At 44.2% G+C, this 20686-nt stretch overlaps 1 protein-coding gene across 5 annotated transcripts in view; it reads left to right on the top strand.

Moving 5' to 3' along the window:
• LOC146892025 (serpin B6-like) overlaps window positions 1–17496 on the top strand; it is a 50994-nt gene extending 33498 nt beyond the window's left edge. Inside the window, exons 1-7 of one of the 5 annotated variants that reach the window (XM_085699345.2) lie at window positions 3747–3902; window positions 7667–7841; window positions 10006–10158; window positions 11834–11951; window positions 14264–14406; window positions 16534–16689; window positions 16984–17496. In XM_085699345.2, coding sequence (XP_085555471.2) covers window positions 7677–7841; window positions 10006–10158; window positions 11834–11951; window positions 14264–14406; window positions 16534–16689; window positions 16984–17385 — 1137 coding nt within the window. In that variant the 5' untranslated portion in view covers window positions 3747–3902; window positions 7667–7676 and the 3' untranslated portion in view covers window positions 17386–17496. Of the gene's footprint in view, window positions 1–3746; window positions 3903–7666; window positions 7842–9330; window positions 9508–10005; window positions 10159–11833; window positions 11952–14263; window positions 14407–16533; window positions 16690–16983 lie in introns of those variants that run through there. The other 4 variants (XM_087896514.1, XM_087896515.1, XM_087896516.1 and 1 more) reach the window with 4 other exon arrangements.
• The last annotated feature ends 3190 nt before the right edge of the window (window positions 17497–20686 follow it).

Genomic DNA, 20686 nt, shown 5'->3' with positions numbered 1-20686 from the left:
GGGCTGAAGATAGAGAGCAGACAGAGGGCAGAGCACTATCTTAACATGTGTAAGGCTCTGGCTTGATGTGGGATGCCCTCTGTATGCTGTGAATATGTTTTATTACCATTGGTAAATAAAGAAGCTGCTTTGGCCTATGGCCAGGCAGAATAAAATAAGGCAGAAAATCCAAGAAGAGATAGAGGAGGAAAGAAGGTGGGGTCAGGGAGATCTCATGTAGCCACCGAAGGAGAAAGACACCAGAACATTACTAGTAAGCCACAGTCTTGTGACAAAACACAAACTAATAGAAATGGATTAATTTAAGATATAAGAGCTAGGTAAGAATAGGAATACACTTAAGCTGTTGGCCAAGCAGTGTTGTAATTAATATAGTTTCTGTGTGATTATTTCCCGAGTGGCCGGGAAATGAATGCACAGTCTCCCCTTATACTGGCTTTATTCCCAGAGGCAATATATTCTTTTAAAAATTAAGGAAATTGAAAATGTGATCAACATGTACAAGAATAACACAGAAACATGTGCTAACCAGAATGACACCAAGAGAGCACCTCTCACCCAGCAGCGTGGTAAAAATCCAAGGTTTGACAGAAATCCTGACTTTAACTGTTAGCAAGGCTATCAATAACACAGTAAAAAAAAACAAAAACAAACAAACAAACAAAAAAACTTTCTCAAGGACATTTGTTAAATGGTAACTGACACTTAGAAACTGCTTTCATTAGAAAGCCTAGATTCCGACATGGTCCACAAAGCAATTAAAAGCAAGAAGGAAGCCCAGCATCTTGTCATGTCCCAGGGCTCCTTTACTTTGGTTTACCTACTTAGATCTGCCCGTAGGGACATTAGTCATTCAAGGGTGTCTTTCTAGAAGCCTGGGTACTCAACTTATTTCCCTTCAAGCCTGAAGACACAAAGACATCTTTTATAACATCCTGTTATAGAACTCCAGTCATTGTCCAGCCTAGAGTCATTCTAGACTCCAGCAACAGCAGAGCCTCGAAGCCGAAGCTCACACCAGTCTCTAGATGAGGATGCTCATTTGCCATGGACCTGTTTGTCCCATCCAGTAATGAGAGCTCTTTGGATCACACTGAAGAACTATAACTTAGGCTATGGCTAACCAGACCCCCACCTTGACCGGTACTTTAAGTTTGTATGCCTCATCTCTCTGCCCCAACTCTTTCCCTGTTTAAACATAAAGCTCACATCAGTACTTTGAAAATGAACTTAGGGTTCCTGAACCCTTCTTACCTGTTCCCCTTTCCACATGTGCTGACTGTTTCAGCTTCTCTCCATCACTCATTTTTTTAATTGGCATATTGGGCCTAGTGGCTGAGTCTAGACCTTTGGAAAGAGTAAAGCCAGGGTTTTGGCCATAAAAGTCTTGTTAATGAACATACAATAAAGACAGTGTTAATAAGGATCATTGCCATGGGTACTAGGGACCACTGCATCAAGACTGTGTAGTGGGAGACAGAAATTGGGCCTCAGTTCACAATAAAGCTTGTATAGTAGGTAATTTATAGCTAAGGAGCAGGTGGGTGCTGGTAGATGGAGAATTACTAAAAGAAAACCTCACAGGTGAGGAGGATTCTAGCCATATCTACCTAGTAGGATTCTTGTTGAACACATGCTAGGCTGATCAGATTAGTTTGGAAGAAATAATTAGTTATCAAAGTTGACTAGATATTGAAGATGGGATTTTTAGCTGATTGATTTACATCAGTTTTCTTGATAAAATTAGATTTCCAGCTGGGCTTGATGGTATGTTCTCGTACTATTAAGAATGGGATGGTGGAGAGAGAAGACTCACAGCCTGAGATCAGTTTAGATTATATGGTGAGGCCCTGTCTCAAAATAAAACAAAACCACAAAAACCTGAATATTGCCTGAAAGTGCATAGACAAACCTTACAAGAGAGATTCCTAAGAATGAATAAAGTTGTGCCAAGTGGATACTCTTTGTCAGGGAGAAAATGACAGTCTTTATGGTGGGGGAATTTGATAGAAAAAAAATTGGTATATTATTGGTATATTTATTTACCTTTTGATGTGACAATCCCCCTTTTAGGAATCCAGGAATCTGAACTGGTGAATGCTTTGCCATTTCTACACAATATGCATTGTTGCTCAAAGGATGGGTTATCAACCACAGGATTAGCCATGGGGGCTCTTGTTAGTCTCTACTGAATTGAAATGTATGCACCCCTCTGGATACCTATGCGTATTGACACCGCTCAGTGCAGGACTAGGTACAGATAGCATTATTGTTTAAAAACCTACAATCAAACAAACTGATCCATATGCACACAAAGGGATACTGTGCAGAAAAGAGAATAAGGAAGGGCTCTATTTACCATATTAGAAGGATCTCCAAAACTCTCTCTCTCTCTTTCTCTCTCTCTCTCTCTCTCTCTCTGTGTGTGTGTGTGTGTGTGTGTGCATGTGTATTGTGTATATGTGTTTTAAATTTAACCTACAAAACTATTGGCAAATAACAAAATGCTATCCTTTGATAGGAAAGGTGGAAATTAGAGTTGTCTATAGAATTCTAGCATGCATACATACAGAGTGTGTTTTCCCTAAAAATACGCTGGAAGAATAAGCCAGAAACATTGTTAGAGAGATGAGGATCCAAGAAGCTGATGGGAGCGACATTCTTTAAGTATTCCTTACACTTCAGTCCTTTAAAAATAAAAATTCCCAGCTAGACCGGTGGCCTGGTTTCTGCTAGGTAGAGGGTTTGGCTCGCTGGAAAAAGATCTGGGAAGTTCTTCCTGGAAGTGTCTATCTTCGCAGATGGAAGGTCTTCAGAGAGGATCGGTTTGAGTCTCACTTTTCAGACCCCAGCGCACAACTCACACAGACCCAGGCACATTCCAGAAGAGACTCCGGAAAAGCAGATCCGACACCCTTGGCACAGACAACCAGGCCTCTTTCTGGCTCCAGCCCTCTGACATCCCAAAGCCTGACGCATGTGTCAGGAGCCTGGGATCTCACTGTCAGGGCGGGTGGGGTCACATGTGGATTCCTAAGAGAAAGACTGCTACATTCTATGAGGTCAGGATAGCCTGCACAACCAAGACGCATATAACTCAAATGTCAGTATGGTCATTGCTGGGAATCCTTGGTTTAGGGCAAGGCAAAAAGGGCAGAGTTGACCTCACCCTTAAACCTGAACAGCACTCTACCAAGTCATCTTGCCTCCCCCTGCCCCCGCCCAAGACCTCTGTGAGGTGGCATACAGGGTTTTTTCCCTCATTTGAATACAAAACCAGTTCTTCAATGTCTAATTATTTTGGACCAGAAGAGTAAGTAGTGGGATTGTGGACCTATTTGCGTTTCCTGTCTATCTATCTGTCTGTCTGTCTATCTATCTATCTATCCACCTATTTATTTATTTATTTATTCATTTATCTGTGCGTGGTAGACAAGTACTCTCTCCAGCCTAAGTAGTAAAGTTCTTCGTTTCTTTCACTTTAATCTTCTCTTTTGCTCTGTCCCACTTATGCCCAGTAAGTGCTGGCACACTCCTGTGTGGCAAAGGCTGTCATTCAGTCTTGACGAAGGCACAGCGAACAGGTTGGGGAGACCTCACCCTGGTCCAGTGTAGGAAACCACCCGGAGACTCCAACCTGGGTTTGTCCTTGTTTTCCTAACACCTGCATCCAGTAAAGGCAGCCAGCACCAGAAAGATCAGCTGCAGAACCGGCAGGCGGAGCAGCCCGGAGCTAGAGGAAGGATAGTATTGTTGGGTTGGGTCACCTGGCTTTACTCTCTTCCCGGGCCTGTGCCTCCGGCTCCAGACTCCACCCACCTCTCCATCCCTCCCGGATTGGAGGTCCAGGGAGCAAGCAGCTCTGCTCAGCTCGCTACTGGCCACTGATCCTAGAGTCCAGGGTAAGCTCTGCTAGGGGCAGGCTTAGGCGCGGGGAGCTGGGGTCACCGGCAGGAGGAGAAAGAGCGTAGAACCGCAAGAGCGCTAGGATCCTAGCTGGGTTTTCCTGGAGCAGCACGGTTGCCACAGTGGCGACTTCACTGGGAATGTGGCCTTGAGGTCCCGGCCAGTTGGTGGGTCGCAGCCTGCTGGGATGCCAGGTGCTCTGGCTCAGCACCTATTAATGAGGTGGCTTGTGTACGACCTGGTCCGTGTGCCGAACCCCAGAGCCACATGTGACCATACTTGTTTAGACGGTGAGATCCCAGGCTTCTAACACACGCAACAGGCTTTGAGATTGCAGAGGGCAGGGTCCAGAGAGAGGCCTGGGAGTCTGTGCCAAGGGTATTGGATCTTTTTTTTTTTTTTTCCTGGAGCCTCTTCTGGAATGAGTCGTGGTCTTTTTGAGTCATGTGTGAGGCTGGAAGGTTAGGCTCAGACCATAGCTCTTCGAAGACCCTCAATCTGCAAAGATAGATACTCTTAAGGGACGTTCCAGATCTTTTAGTGTATTTTTTCTTAAACTCATGTCGGGCGAAGTGTTATGTGATTCGATGTCTGCCAGGCTAGGTGGGCATGGGAAAAGTTTTGATGTTCGTACCTTTCTGGTGTGGTTTAGGACTATGCATTGAGTAACTTTGGGTTAAGGATTTTAGTGCTGGGACACGAGGTGACAGGAATGGCTGATGTGGAATTGGATCTCTAGGTTTTCATGGTAAAAATGAGTTACGTCTGCACTTTGGGGGCCCGGCCCAGTGCTCCGCTGTGGGTCTTGGCCTCTTTTTCTGTCACTTGCTGAGTTCTACGGTGATATTTAAGATATTCATCAGTCTGACTACAGGGCAAGGCCAGTTTGGACCCCCTCCCCTCTATTGTTTAGCTGGGGTCATCCTTGTGGATTCCTTGGAATTCCTCTAGTTCCAGGTTTCTTGCTAGTCCCATATTGGCTCTTTCAATCAATACATCTCTTTCTAAGAGAGGGAGGAGTGAGAATATGAGCAAAGAGGTCAAGACTATGATGGGGACACCCACTGAAACAGCTTACCTGAGCTAATGGGAGCTCACGAACTCCAGCCGGACAGGGCAAAAACCAGCATAGGACCAAACTAGTCTCTCTGAATGTGGGTGACAGTTGTATGGTTGGGACAGACTGTAGGATCACTGGTAGTGAGACCAGGATTTATCCCTACTGATTGTACTGACTTTTGAGAACCCATTCTCTTTGGATAGATACCTTGCTGAGCCTAGATATAGTAGGGAGGGCCTTGGTTCTTCCTTAAAGCAATGTGCCTTTCCCTCTTGGAGGAGTGGATGAGAGCTGGGGTGGGGTGGAGGGAATGAGAGGAGAGGAGGGAATGGGAACTGGGATTGGTATGTAAAGTGAAAAAAGATAGCTTGTTTTCTCTTTCAAAAAAATAGAAGAAAAAAAGAAAAACACACACACAAAACAATCAAACAAAAAGAGTTACATCGTTTTCTACACCAGATGCCCTGAGTTGCTTTTTTTCTCCCTTTCTGCTTGTTTTGTTGATGGACCCAGAGCCTGGTTCCGCCTAGCAACTGCTCTGCCACTGGGCCACAGGCCTGTGACTCCTCTTTTCCTTTAAAATTGTTTTGAGAATTAAAAACACAAAAAATTAGTGTTCCCCTAGTGTCATTGTTAGTGAAGGAATACCACCCATTTCTTGGAAAACTGGTGTCCTCTACAGGTTCTTAGATTCCTTTTTTTTTTTTTTTTTCAAGAATAGACTGAGAAAGAATTTCAAAGACGATTTTATTAGGGTCTAGAAGAAAAGCTCCAGAACAGCTTCTGGGAATGAGGAGATGGAGAAGAGGCCAAGAAAAAGCTGCGCTGGCTTTAGGAATGGAGGTTCAGCAAGCAGCCACATGGCGAAAGGGCATTGCTGCAGAGAAAAGTGAAAAGCTCTACAGAACTAGGGATGGCATACTTAAGTTGTGTGACTTAGAACCAGAAAGAAAAAGACAAAAAAGATGAAAAAGGAAAGAAAGATGAGCAGATCAACCAGCGTCCCATAGAAGCTTGGGAGTACCAGGCCTGAGTTTCCCAGAATGGAAAGTACACCCTCTCCTTAAGGGGATAATTATTCCTCCTGTATATTTAGCTTGGCATTAGGTGAATGCCCTCTGGAGGGGTGGTCTCTTAGCCAGGTGATTAACTCTTTTATTTTAGAGTAACTTGGAACGTTAATGAACCCAGGCCAGAGGTAGAATCCATTCCCTTGGTCAGAAGAAAATAGCTTTTCCGTCTTCGGCCTTAACAAAGAACTCTGGCCACAGCTGCTGCAACATTCCTCCCTCCAATGAGGTGGCATTAAAACATTTAAGAAATGGGCTACAGTTGGAAAAAGACATAACTCACTTTTTACAATGAAAACCTAGAGATGCAGTTCCGTAGCTGTTGTGAAGGACTTGGTATTTGAAGTGGGGTTTGGTCCCACCTAGCCTCCAGGCAAGGGAGATTAGAAACTTGAGCTCCTTTCTGGTATTTCTGGGTAGGGAATCAGGAACGTTAATTACTGGAACTGCTGCTTTTGGTGGCCCTGACCTTCAAGTGTTTAGTCAAATTCTACACCCTTTTCTTATCTTCTGGAATACTGGACTAAGGAAAAATGCTGGGTGAAGTTAGGTGAAGTGTGTGTGGTGTGTGTGTGTGTGTGTGTGTGTGTGTGTGTGTTGGGGTTGGGGGGAGGCAGTTACTTTGTGATAGGACTATTTCGAAGGATGTTTGTACCTTTCTGATGTGGTTTAGGACTATGGCTTGTATTTGATATACTGAGTATCTTTGGATTAAGGTCAGGAATGTGCTCAGGAATTTTTGTGTTGGGACGTGAGGTGACAGGAATGGCTGATGTTATCAGTTTACATTGGGAATGACCTGTGTTTTAGGACTACCTTCAGTAACTGCATCCACCGTGGCTTGTGTCATAAAACAGAGAGGGAACCTTCGTGCCACACTCAGCTCCAGAAACCAAGTTCACCTGGCTCCCTATGTCTGCGTGTCTGTTCGCATGAACTGCACATGTAAATCGGCAGATAGAAATCAATAACAAATAGGAAATATTGGGAGAGAAGCCAGGAGTGGTGCTGTAAACTTGTAATCCCAGTCCTCTGGAGGCTGAGGCAGAGGGAGGAAAGATTGAGGGCAGGCTGGCCTCGTACTCAGAGATCTACCTCCCTTGTATTGTGATTAAAGGTGTGGGCCACCACCTCGGGGCCCATAGAATGTTGTTATAGTCCAGCCTCGCTGTCTGCAGCCATAGTATAAAGCTGTGCTGTGTATTCTGTTCTTATCACTGCAATTGGGTACCTTCTCTTTCCTGTAGCCTGTTACTTCCCTTTCCCAGGCTCTGAGTTCCCAGCATCAGGGGAGCTGATGGGAAATCATAGAACTGTTGTACTGTCTAACTGGGGGAAAGGAATTTGACAGCTGCGTGCAGATGATGTCAGAGCTGCCAGGCCCTGCTTCTAGAGCTGCACTGCTTCCAGGCTGCGCTGCTGCACTTGTGGACGCCCTGGCTGGTGGGTCAGGCACTGACCCGAGTTAACCCAGCAGGGCTGTATCACTTCCTGCACATTCCTTTACTTTCCAGGTGGGGATTTCCCCTTTGTTCACTGAGCCCCAGCATCTCTGTGTGAGTGAGGGTGAAGAAGCAGCCTGCACATCAGCCCGTATTTATGTGATACTGATTTTAATTCCTCATTCCAGGCTCGCTATCATGGATGCTCTTCGGGAAGCAAATGGCACCTTTGCCTTAAACCTTTTGAAAATCGTGGGTGAAGACAGCTCGAAAAATGTGTTTTTCTCACCCATGAGCATCTCCAAAGCCCTGGCCATGGTCTTCATGGGGGCAAAGGGAAACACTGCAAGCCAGATGATTCAGGCAAGCAGCACCATTTCTCTGCAGCTAAATACCATGGAGTGTCAGTTGAGCTGATCCCCCACATTTCACAGTGGTTTTGCTGATGACATAGGGGTGTGACTGGAGGGTTGATGGGAGAGCATGTTACCCCTGCTGGAACCCCAGCTGTAGCATCCTGATCCACTTATGGTTACTGTGTATGTGTCAAGGGTTAACTTGGGGCAAAAATACCAAAGGCACTGCACCAAGGCTCCCATGACCTCCACTATCTGCTGTGGTCCCCAAGGATCTCAGATCTCCTACAGATAAGGGCTTCTCTTAGGATCTTGATGTTTATTCCAAATGAGGTCAGCCTTGGCTGGCAGAGCAGGAATAGAACCATTGAGTCTCTTGGTGCAATGCTTTCTCTGCATGTAACATGAGGGGACCGGCTTGTTGGGGTTTCCATCCCGCCTGGTACCCCACAGCCGGCAAATCCCAAAGAGAAGTCACACACAGGACTCCATAAGGTTATAAACTGATTGGCCCATTAGGTCAGGCTTCTTGTTAGTCCTTATAACTTATGTTACCCCATTATCCTTATCTACATTAGCCACATGGCTCCGTACCTTTCTCAGCTGGGCAAGTTACATGCTGCCTCTTCGGTGGTCTGTGCAGGAGTGGAGAGAGAGCTTCCTGTGTCCCAGAATACACCCAGTCTCTTTACTCCACCCCTACTTCCTGTCTGGCTTTCCTGCCTATACTGCCTGCCTGGCCAATCAGCGTTTTATTAAAATATGATTGACAGAATACAGATAATTCTCCCACATCTGCAGAAGTATATGAATTGCAGAGACAGGCTGCTTCAGAATAAGGTGAGGGATAAGCAGAGTGCACACTCCCTGGGGTATTAGTCAGCTAGGGCTGTGTAACAAATACTACAGATTGGGTGACTTAAGTAACATAGAACATTTTCTTATAGTTCTAGAGGCTGAATTCTAAAAATCATGGAGTAGGAAATCTTATTTACTGTGGATTGTAAGTGGCATCTTTGTCTTCCCTAGATGTTTTAGCTCATGGTCTTCTTTTCTTATAGGAACGCAAGTTGGGTTGGCTTTAGCTCACTCCGATGACTTCCTTTGTCCCTATAAAGGCTTAGCTCCAAATATGGTCATATTCTGAGGAACTGGGTGTCAGATGTCACGATGCCAGCTTGGGGGACACATTCAGCACATGGGGAAGAACACATTGCAGTCTCTAAACTGTAGCAATTCTGAACCACAGCAAAGTGTATGTGTCTAGTCTCCTGTATGCCAAGGTTGGGGATATCTTGATTCATCCCAACTCGTGTTTGAAGGGACTCTTTCCTAATCCATGATCACCCTGGGCTATGATTTTGCGTTCTGGGTTAGTTAGTCACAGCACCCTTCTTCTTTTACAAGACAAATTTGTTTGTTTTTTCTTCAGCCTTCCTCCTTACTGGCGAGCGTTAGGGCGTGGAGGCTGGCCTTCTGTTTAAACTTTCTCTTTCTCTTTCAGCTCCAAGCTATTACAGCTACTGATAGGCAGTTTACTTGTTTCCTATGGGAGCCGCTGAAGTCATTTGCATAGCGTTTTCAGAGGCTTCAAAGGTCTATGGAATTGTATCTCAGGTCTGGCACCGAGGTGCTCACTGTTGGCTGGGATCTTGCTGCTCTTTCAAGCTGCTGTCCGTGGTGCAGTTACTCCAGGGTGTTCCAGGTGGCCTCCTGCAGGATGGCTTGGGTTCCTTCCACCATGGTGCCTGGAAACAAGAGCACAAATGTGGCAGCTGCCAGGCTTTTTAAACCCAGCCTGGGAGAGGGTCACTCCCTACATTCTGTTGGGCAGGCAGTGCTGGGGCCAGTCTGGACTCTAGAGCAGGGAGGACACAGCGTGATCTGAGATCAGAACTGGCTGCACTTGAGTTTTAGGAGGTCTGGCTGATAGCCATGCTTGAAGCCAGAGCACAGTTAGGGGGCATGAAGAGCTTGTGAAGGGCCGTTTCTGCTCAGACCAGGGCTGACAGGGTACAGGCGAGGACCCTAGAGAGGAAATAGTCTAGGTACTTTCACTTTGATTAAGTGGTTCTGTGAGTGGCAGGAAGGATCTATAAGATTTTGAGGATGGGTTTAGTGTTGACTCATTTCCTAAAGCTGTACTTACTGGAATTCTGTGTTGATTTCAGGCACTCTCTTTGGATAAGTGCAGGGGCAATGGAGGTGGAGATGTCCACCAGGGCTTCCAGTCACTTCTCTCTGAAGTGAACAAGACTGGCACACAGTACTTGCTCAAAACAGCCAACAGACTCTTCGGGGAAAAGACTCTTGATATCCTAGCAGTAAGTATCATGTGGTATTGAGAGACAGAGGGCTGGAGTTATCCTCTAGCTAATACCTAGACTTATACACACTCACATGCATTCCTGCAACAACTGTTCACGTACCTGTATGAAACGCACATTTATTTGCCACCTATAATCAAGCAAATAAAAAACAAAAATAGTTCTCTCAAAAGGGAATTAAATATGTAGTGATGAGCTGTTTGATATAAATATTGAGATATAAATATACAATGTATATTTTATAATATATTATATAAATCCAAAACATAGAATATATGTAATATAGTATAATTATATTACATATTTGTATGTTATAGAATATATATCTGTATGTTATCTAATAAATTACATATTATATAAAATTATAAATATTATGTAATAAGTATAACATATAAATATATCAATATATTTCATATCACACTGTCAACACAGAGGGAGTTTCAGCCCATTTACACTGTATACAATTTTCTGTTGCAACAACATGGCAGAATGTGGGTGGTCATCAATGTCATTGTCATTTTACAGAATATATCAGCAAATGGCTTGAGCTTCTGTTTGTCTTCTGGTTCTGGTGTTTGGTTCCCTTTAAGACCTGGTGCTTTCCAGGCTGGTCCTCCACCTCTGTGCTGCACCACTGAACCCCATCTCAGCATGCATTGTGTTTTTGTGAATTGCTCACTCCCTGAAAATGACCTTCCTGAGATGGTGACCATGGTCACATAGCTATTCAAATTCCATATCATGAAGTAAAATAAATTAAAATGAAATATTCAGTTTTATAGCTTCCACGGCCATTCCTGGTGTTCTGCAGCTTTAGGTGACACTATTTCAAATTATGCACTTCTGTATTTCTGTTTACATGGAGAACTGCGGTAGAAGGTCCAGCCTGTGCACAGTGCAGAGACTCTGTAGCTCTCGCGTGGTTAAGCCTCACTTGGCCCATGTGGTGGACTATGAGAGTGACAGTAGTATAAGTACTGCATCTGAGCATCTTCCCAGTTACCTTCTTAAGGATCCATCTGTTTCTGACATTTTGACTGACACTCATTCCACCACCTCACTTTGTTCATAAACTAAGATTAAAGAGAGCTGGAAAGTGAGACGTTGGTGTCTGGTTCTTTTCCTATTGCTGCCATAAAACACAATGGCCACGGCAATTGACAAAACAATTCAGGCTTATTGTTTCAGGTTAGAGTCTGTCACCTTCATGGCATGGAGCATGACAGCAGTCAGGCAGGTAAGATGCTGGAGCAGCCAAGAGGGCATCTCTCAAAACTGCAAGAAGGCAGAGAGAGCACACTGGAATGGAGCTTGTCTTTTTGTTTGTTTGTTTGTTTTGTTTCTTTGTTTTGAGACAAGGTTTCTCTGGGTAGCCCTGACAGTCCTGGAACTGGAACTTTTTAAACTTCATAGCCTGCTCCCAGTGGCACACCTCCTTCAACAAGGCCACATCTTTTAATTTTTCCCAAACATTTCCACCATCTAAGGAGTTAGTATTCAAATACATGAGCCTGTGGGGACTATTCTCATTCAAACTACCACAGTTGGGTTCTTTCCTTATATTTATTTGTAAATTACCATTCATTTTGCTTTTCTACTTTTGTCCATCAAGGAAGAAGGTGGTCGGTGCTGATCACTTTTGTGGCTGGGTAATCATGTTGTTCTGTCTCAGTCTTTTAAAGATTTCTGCTGCAAGTTCTACGAAGCAGAGATAGAAGAGCTGGACTTTAAGGGTGATACAGAGCAGTCCCGACAGCACATCAACACCTGGGTCGTCAAAAAGACAGAAGGTGAACACAGAGCAGGATTCTGTTTGTTTACAGAGCTGGGGCTTGAATCCAGGGCCCTGAGCTTGCTGAGCAGGACCTCTGCCCTTCAGACCCATTTCTGTGTATTGTAAAAATTATACTTATTTATCTATTGAGTGTGTGTGTGTGTGTGTGTGTGTGTGTGTGTTTGTGGAGGTCAGAGGACAACCTGCAGGAATGTTTTTCTCCTTCTACCGTGTGGGTTTCTGGGGATTCTACATGGGTCTTCAGACTTGATGGAAAGCACCTTCACCTGCCAAGCCACCTGTCTTGCCCTCATATGCCTTGAGTAGTTGTCTTGTTAGCCCCTTCACAAAAGCGGCAGATAGAGACAGGAATGACTTTTTGTTCTTTAAGTCAGACTCCTGTTTCTGTTTCTTCTCCTTCTTGCCGTGCTAGGGGTTGAACTCAGAGCCCTGCACACACTAGGCAAACAATCTACAATTGGTACACTTCTTCAGTTCTAAATCAAAGCTTCTTAAAATTTTCCACTACAACTCCTTTTGCCTTGAAAACTTTTTATAACACCTGGAGGGTATATGCATGTATGTATATGTATATGTTTATGCACAGGTGATCATTTATTGGTAATAAGTCTATAGAAATTTATTTTAAAACAATTTCATCTATATATAGTTTTTATTTATTAAAGATGAAATAAAACTTGTATACTAATGAGATGGATATGTTTATCTGATACAACCCAATCCAAAGATAGTAATTTGATATGCTTACATGCTGAGAATATCCTGTAAGCAGGAAAATATTGAGTCTGTTTTTCACAATGAAGCCATTCAGTCTCTATAAGATCAGGAAACTATGAATGTAGATCACAAATGCTGCGTTCCTAACGATGGTTTCCAATATGATGTTTTGTGCAGTGTTTGTTGGTACTGCGCTTTGTAGTGGGACTGTGATGTCACATGTGGTACAAAGTGCTCATGTATGCTCAAGACCAAGACCACAGGGAAGTGGTGTGAAGCAGGATGTGAGCCACTGCCAGAAGCAGTTTAGGTTCATCATGCATTGGAGTTTGGATGGAGTTTTGGTGGCTACAGACTCAGAAGGCTTTAACTGTTTAAGTTTTGCTACTGACCCCACAGCTACTGACCCCACATTCAATCTCAAGTAGGTCACACCCACAATTTAAGAAGCTTTCCTCTAAGTGTTGGCACATTTTGTAAATCTGATTCTTGACAGCTTGCACACCCGTTTCCTGCATTTAGAAATGTACCTGTGCTCTCTCTCAATGTTTAATAATCTCTTCCAGAGCCACTCAATCTCCTGTCCTTCCTTTTCTACCTCCCTCCTTTCTTACCACCCCCCATTGTTGTTACTGTTATGATTTTCACAAGCAAAGTGTAGAAGGCTTGTGCTGCAGTCCCTCCCTGTCTGGGGCTGTCTGTGTCCTACAGATTTTTTACATCATTCTGGGTGCTTGGTCCCACCCCCATTTGAACCTCTGGTTGTAGGCTGTGCAATATATTTGTAGGTCATATTTTATAAATACTCTTTCACTTTAAATTTGTTTTTTAAAAGGATACAGGAGATTATGTAGACTTGCGGGGCTTCTGTGTGATTTTTAATACACATGTATTCTGTAATGTTAAGATCAGGATAAATGCATCTGTTGCTTCATATGTATATATTCACACACACACACACACACACACACACACACACACACACACATTGTTTTCTGAGGCAGGGTTTCTCTGTGTAACAATCCTGGCTGTCCTGGAACTAGCTTTGAAGACCAGGCAGACCTCAAACTTACTGAGATCTACCTACCTCTGCTACTGCCTACTAGGTGCTGGAATTAAAACCAAGTGCCACCACCGCCTGGCTATATATATATATATATATATATATATATATATATATATATATATATATATAGCTTTTATTTATGAATGCGTGTCTCTGAATGTATGCCACGTGTGTGTAGGTGCCTGCTGAGGCCAGAAGAGGGTGTTAGACTACCTGCAACTGAATTTACAGACATTTTCCAGCTATCCATTGTGGATGCTGAGAACTCCTAACTGCTGAGTCATCTTTCCAGCCCTACTTCAAACATTTTAAAAATGTGAACTTATAACTGTTCTGCCTGAGAACGGCCTATTGAACTCCTTTAAGCTGCAGACCCCAATCATCACTTTCATGCCCCACCTGTTGTCCTGCTGGCATCTACTATGGTCTTTCAAAGAGTGAAGTTGTTCTTCACAGAACAGTTTGCTGTTTTCTTACTTTAGCCAATTCTTTTAGTTAACTGGCTTGTTAATCCTTCCTTTCAGATAAAATTAAAGACATGCTGGATCATGACATGGTGAACCCAAACACTGTTCTGGTCCTTGTAAATGCCATTTACTTCAAAGGAAACTGGGGGAAACAGTTTAACAAGGAGGACACCCGGGAGATGCCTTTCAAAGTCTCCAAGGTAAACACAGAGCAGTAACTGAGGAGACTCCTGGGCAAGGTCCCCCGTTCACATTGGCTTCTGAAACACAAGGAGGCTGCTTCATGTAGCCCATGCCCCTCATGTCTCTGGGCAGCTCTGCAGCTAGAGCTCCCTCTCTCATCTCTGAGGCCTTTCTCTTCCCCTTCCCTTCTGCATGTTGTCACTGGTGCCTGCAGTCTGCATGGCCCTGCTCCTGTCACTGGTCATGGTGTCCCTGGCAGCTGCTGGGGCTGCAGTATACTTGAAACAGTCTATCATGTGACTTCGGAGATAGGAAGGTCTGAACTCCAGCTGTGCTGTCTCAGGCTCCTCGTGGCCCTGAATGCAGCGCATTCCTGGAGATTCCCCTCAGTGGTGCACAGTCCTTTCTTTTCCGTGTCTTCCTAGAAGTGCTGTCTCGTGTCTTCTCCCTCCTTCAGAGGACACAACTCCAGCTGGGTGCCACAAAACATTGCAGGGGGAAAATAACCATTCTCACCCTGCTGGAAAAACAGCAGAGGGCAGACAACTGTCTAATGAATGCCTGGTTTATGGTTGGTCTTACTCTTATGGGAGAAGCACAGAATTACAAACAAGCACACAAAGGGTTATGCATGCAGGATATTGTTTATTGATGGTTGGGCATCTTTCTATCACTAATTCACCTTTTTCATATGTGGTCTTTAGTTTGGTTTTGTTTTTTCTTTCACACATACTCCTAGGCCAAAGTCCAGATTAATTGCATGATGTTGTAGATCATTAACCAGCCTTTAGATCCCTCATGAAAATTGGATTTGAATTTTCAGTTTCTTCAGTAAGACATTTTCTTCCAAGCTTTATTTCTTGTAGTGGGGCAATGATTTGTATCCTGTCAATTGTATTTTAATAAAATGCTGATTGGCTAGTAGCCAGGCAGGAAATAGAGGCAGGGCGACTAGAACAGGAGAATTCTGGGAAGAGGAAAGCTCATTCGGCAGTTGTGACCTAGCCACAGAAGAAGCAAGATGTGACTGCCTTGCCAAATAAGGTCCCGAGCCATTTGACTAACATAGACAAGAATAATGGGGTAATATAAGTTATTATAATATAATATAAGTTATAAGAGTTATAAGAGTCTGAGCTACTAGGCCAATCAGTTTATAACTAATGTAGACCTCTGTGTGATTTCTTTGGGACTTAACGACTGCTGGAACCGGTCAGGATGGAAAATTCAGTCAACAATTTTTGAATGACATTTTTCCTCCAACAAACTATTTTTTCTCTTTGCTGTTAATCATTGATCTATGTTAAGACTTCTTTCAACTACGAGTAACAGAAACCCCAGATCATTGTAGCTGAACTCATACAAGTTCATCACTTACTAGTGTTGTGCCCAAGTTGAGACCCCCAGAGAAACCACCACCAAGATCCAGTTGAGACCCGAATGCCAAGGCAAGATTTATTCAGCGCACTCTCCAGCCAGGCTGGGGACTCAACCACTACTCAACTCAGTGCAGCACAGTAGGGAAGAGACCCCCTCATCATTTGGGGTTGACATATAGGCAAAAACTGCAAGCCAGGTTTACTCAGGGTCAGGGGGGTTAGTTTTGCTGAGTACAGGGTATGGACTACTTCTGCTTACCCTCTTCCTCCTCTAGGCGGCTACTTCTGTTTCTGTGCATGCTCCTCGGCCTCCCCCCAAGCAGTTATTTCTGCTCTTGTCTAGACCACAAAGCTGGATGTTGACAGGGGACTAGCTGCTAGAGACAGTTGGTCTGCACTTTTGCAAGGGTTTCTGTTCCCAGCTAACTCTTGATGCTCCAAAGTTTCTTGAACCCAGTGCCTTAACCAGCTCCTGATCAAGCAAAGTTTCTTAAAGTTTTCCATGTCCTTACACTAGGAGGGTAGGAGATGGATAGGGCCTGTGGTGCCCATGTACTGGGGTGATGCTTCTAGTAACTGGTTCACTGTTCCTGCTCTGTCATCCTTAGCATGGACTTATTTCCTCATGCTTCCATGATGGCTTAGACTCTGACTTTATAGTCCAGGCAAAGGACAGAAGATGCTTCCAGGGACAGTGATTATCTTCCCCTGTTGGATTTACCCAGTTTGATTTGTTTCAACTTGGTATTTATCCATCTTTTACAGAATGAGGAGAAACTTGTGCCAATGATGTTTAAGAAATCTACTTTTAAAATGGCCTATGTGGAAGAGATATCCACCAAAATTCTGTTAATTCCCTATGCTGGGAATGAGCTTAACATGATCATCATGCTTCCAGATGAGCACGTTGACTTGAGAATGGTAAGGAGCCTTCGTGGAGCTGTAAGAGAAAAATTGAGTGACATTTATGTTTCGACTGGAGGAGCTTTCCCAGGCTCCCATGTTCATGTTTTTATCTTGCTTTCTTTTTTGAGGCTGGGCTGGAACCTGGAGCCTGGAGCCTGCTTGGCAAACACTCACCACTGAACTGAACCCTACCCCTCCCAGCTACTGTATTAACTTAAAGCCACAAGTCCATGGGCAGTGTAGAGCCTCCCCATCGTCTCAAGTACCCCATGTGACAACATTGTCCTAAAGTCTTCAACTCTCTTCTAGGTGGAAAAGGAAATGACTTATGAGAAATTCACAGAGTGGACGAGGCTGGATATGATGGATGAAGAAGAGGTGGAGGTTTTCCTCCCACGGTTTAAGCTGGAGGAGAATTATGACATGAAGAACTTCCTGTGCAAGCTGGGCATGACCGATGCCTTTGAGGGCAGGGCAGACTTTTCTGGAATATCTTCCAAGCAAGGCTTGTTTTTGTCCAGGGTTGTGCATAAGTCCTTTGTGGAGGTCAATGAGGAGGGCACAGAGGCTGCGGCTGCTACAGCTGCCGTTTTCATTCTGGGGTCACCATTGTACACTCCTCGCTTCTGTGCCGACCACCCCTTCCTCTTCTTCATTCAGCACATTAAGACCAATGGGATTCTGTTCTGTGGCCGTTTCTCCTCTCCATGAGGAAACGGTGTTCCTGTCGGTCTTTTACCCGTTCTCCATGGTTTGCCTGCGACCTAATAACCTCATCAAGTACAATGACAATTTTGAAATAAAGGGCTTTATGGCACCTCACCTTCAGAACTGTGTGCCTACCTCATGGTTTTGCACTTCTGTGGGTTTGTGGCGTTGCTGGCTACAGAGCTCATCCCTGCTGGCAGACCTCATGGCTTTCTTCAGTCAGCCACGTATCCTGACACAAGAGAAGTGGTGTCCTTCATCTCTTCTCCATTAGCTGCCCTGAAATCTCATCTCACTTTGTGAGAGAATACATGCAGTGCAGGTCTCTTGAGGAAGGGGCCATGAGGGCAGCCTCAGACAGTTGTCTGTAGGCAGCTCAGGTTCCAAACTAGGGCAAGGAGAGGCACAGTATGCTGGGACTCAGCTCAGGGAGAGAAGCTCCCCTTTCCCTCTGTTTCTGTTCTGGACATGGGGCGTGTCACAAATCTGTGCAGGCAGATGCACTCCTACTCAGGTTACCCCCGCAACCAACCTCTCCCAAGCCCACGTTTTAGAATCTCTCAAACCAAGAGAGCTGCTCAGGTGATGATACCCCACCTAAAGGAACTAAAGGAACATTTTGGCAGGAGTGGAGACAGGAGTTAAGTGGACTTGCATTGGCTTTTAATGGCTGAAATAGTCTTGAGACTAGACCGTATCTCAATGTTCCTTGAGGCCTTCAAGACCAGGGTGATTCCCTTGCCTCAATAGGATTCCTTAACTTCTGTGTCCTTCACATGCTACGGCAGCCCAGGGCAAGGGTGAGTATGTGTGGACTTCCTGGCCCTGGTCGCGGAATGATTCATCTGTCAACTAATCAGGGACAGTGGAAGATGCAGCCAATTGACTAAAGCAAGAGGCTTTAGAAAGCTGGTCTCTGAGGCCTGGCTGCTATGGAAGGGCACATGGACTGAATTTCCTAATTACTCCTTCTCTTGGGTCTGCTTGTTGGCATAATTCTTCTTTTTGTTTCTTGCTTCTTTGGCCTTCTGGGATGGCAGTATCCCTCATATGACAGGGCATTGAGCTCCAGATGTGGTCCCAAGAGCATCAACTATTGCCATCCGCGTCAGTTCCTATGCGACACTTCGAAAACTTCTAGGGGTCTAGGATTGTGGTCTTTGACAACCGGCCCTCCCCCCTTGCAAATGCAGCTCAAGCCTCCAGATCCTACCACCCTATGACAGACCAACAATGCCACCAGGCCTGTTTCTCCCCCTATCTTAAACCCCATCTCAGCTCTAGAGAAGAAGACTTTAATCTCTTGTCAGTCATTTCCCTTGTGGCTCTGCCAGGGGGAAATACAACAAAAATCCCCACCCTTTAACAATTACAACCTGTCTGCTTGGGGACTGACTCAGGAACATGTGATGTCTTATCAGGGAGCATAAGTCCCGAATACCCATGGGGCCTCATTCAAGTGACCAGGAGGACAAATGCTAATGTAAACGCTTATCAGGATGACGAGCTGGATGCTTCCTGTCTACCCAGATATGACATTACACAAATGGCCCGTAAGATAAGACCAAGTAACTTCCCCCAGCGGATATGAAAATAACAAAAAACAAAACAGAAAGACCTTCTGTCTCAGGGGCATGGTTTTCTCTGAGAATTCACTTTCTTTTTTTCTGTGGTTCCTGTAACGTACATTCTTTTAAAACGTTTATATCTAATCTGGGAATACTCTTATGTGAAAACCAAATTTTGTAAAGCATCGGATGGTCATGTAGAATCACAGATACGGACAGGCACCCTACTGCGCCCTTGTCTGAGTCTTACCTGACAGACATCTCATTGTCAGGTTGTCTGACCTAGGAAGCTCAATAACATAAAAGGGGGTGTTGATAGAATTGGTACCATCTAGTCCTGCTTCCTCCCTTCCCTTTCTTCCTGCCTGGGGACCAGGGGCTATGTAGGGATTATTTCTTTAGGAGGATTGTTGTTATCTAGGCTCTGGACCTCCCTTGGTTTGGTCACCTGCCCTTTTGTTTATTCTGAATTGGTTAACTAAGGATCCGAATCTGATATACACTTTTTTTGGTCTGTTTTCAAAATATCTGGCTTAAGGCATCTAGTTTGCTTGTTTGCTTTGAAAACATTTTGTTCTAGACATTTGGTTTGTCCTAAGCATATTTGTTTGTTTGCTTTTGGATCTCTAAAAGCATTTGTTTATTTTTGTTTGTTTTTTGTTTTTCTTTCACTGTTGGAACTTTGAAGAAATTTTAGTTTCAGTTTAGTTTGTCTTTGAACTATTTTGATTTATTGTCATTTTGCCGTTGTTTTCTGACACTGCTCCTCAAACGTCCAGTTCTGCATTTTTCTGCTGCTTCTCTTGTGATTCTAGGGATTTTTATGAGCACCTTATGGAAAGACACTGAAGATAAGAGGCACTTGTTCCCTCCCACCCAAAAGTGTGAATGTGATGGGGGAGGGAACACTCCATGACATGCAACAGCTTCATAGGGAAACCCAACTAACATACCCTGGTTTTGGGTCAGAAGGACCTGTATTGGCTAGTCCAGGATGACACATACGAGTGATTGGTTTCAGGCTTGAGCCTCTTCACATTTGTGTAAATGTGCACCATAATCCTGGGACCAAGTGGGAGAAGAGGATCTCAGGATAAAAAGCTGAGAAAGTCAATCCCAAAGGCAGCACATAAAACTGACTTGACACATAGTCCATGGCAATTTTTTTTAAAATAAAATAGAGATTTACATGTCGTCTTTCTATTATCTATCCATCTCTCTATCTCTCTATCTCTCTATCTATATAATAAAAGACGAGTTTTGTGTTCCCTTCCCAATATTCCTGGTGAATTAAGCTTTGTTGGTGAGTCTCCCTGTATGGCTGCCCCTGACTGATCCATACTGTTCTAACCAGAAACTCTCTAAAGATTTGAGTGCTACAGACACCTGCTGTGGAATAATCCTCTTGTACACTTTAATCTGTACAAGATCTTTAATATGTCACTCCAACTGGCGGGAAATATAGGGGGCCAAACAAGCTAAGGAAGATGGGAAGGAGAAGGGCAGAGTCAGAAGTCACCAGCCAGACACAGAGGGAGCAGGAGATGAACTTGCCATGTTAATAAAGGTATGGTCATATGACAGAGCATAATAAAGGAAAAGTTAAAATGTAAGAGCTAGTTAATAATAAACATGAATTATTGGTCAAGCATTTATAAGTAATTTTAAGTCTCAGAGTGGTTAATTGGGAATTGGCGGGTGGGAGAGAAACATCTGCTTATAGATACCACACTTAG

The sequence above is a fragment of the Myodes glareolus genome, chromosome 14, assembly GCF_982192425.1.
Source record: "Myodes glareolus chromosome 14, mMyoGla1.1, whole genome shotgun sequence".
NCBI lineage: Eukaryota > Metazoa > Chordata > Mammalia > Rodentia > Cricetidae > Myodes > Myodes glareolus.
This window is presented reverse-complemented; position numbering and strand designations above follow the sequence as displayed.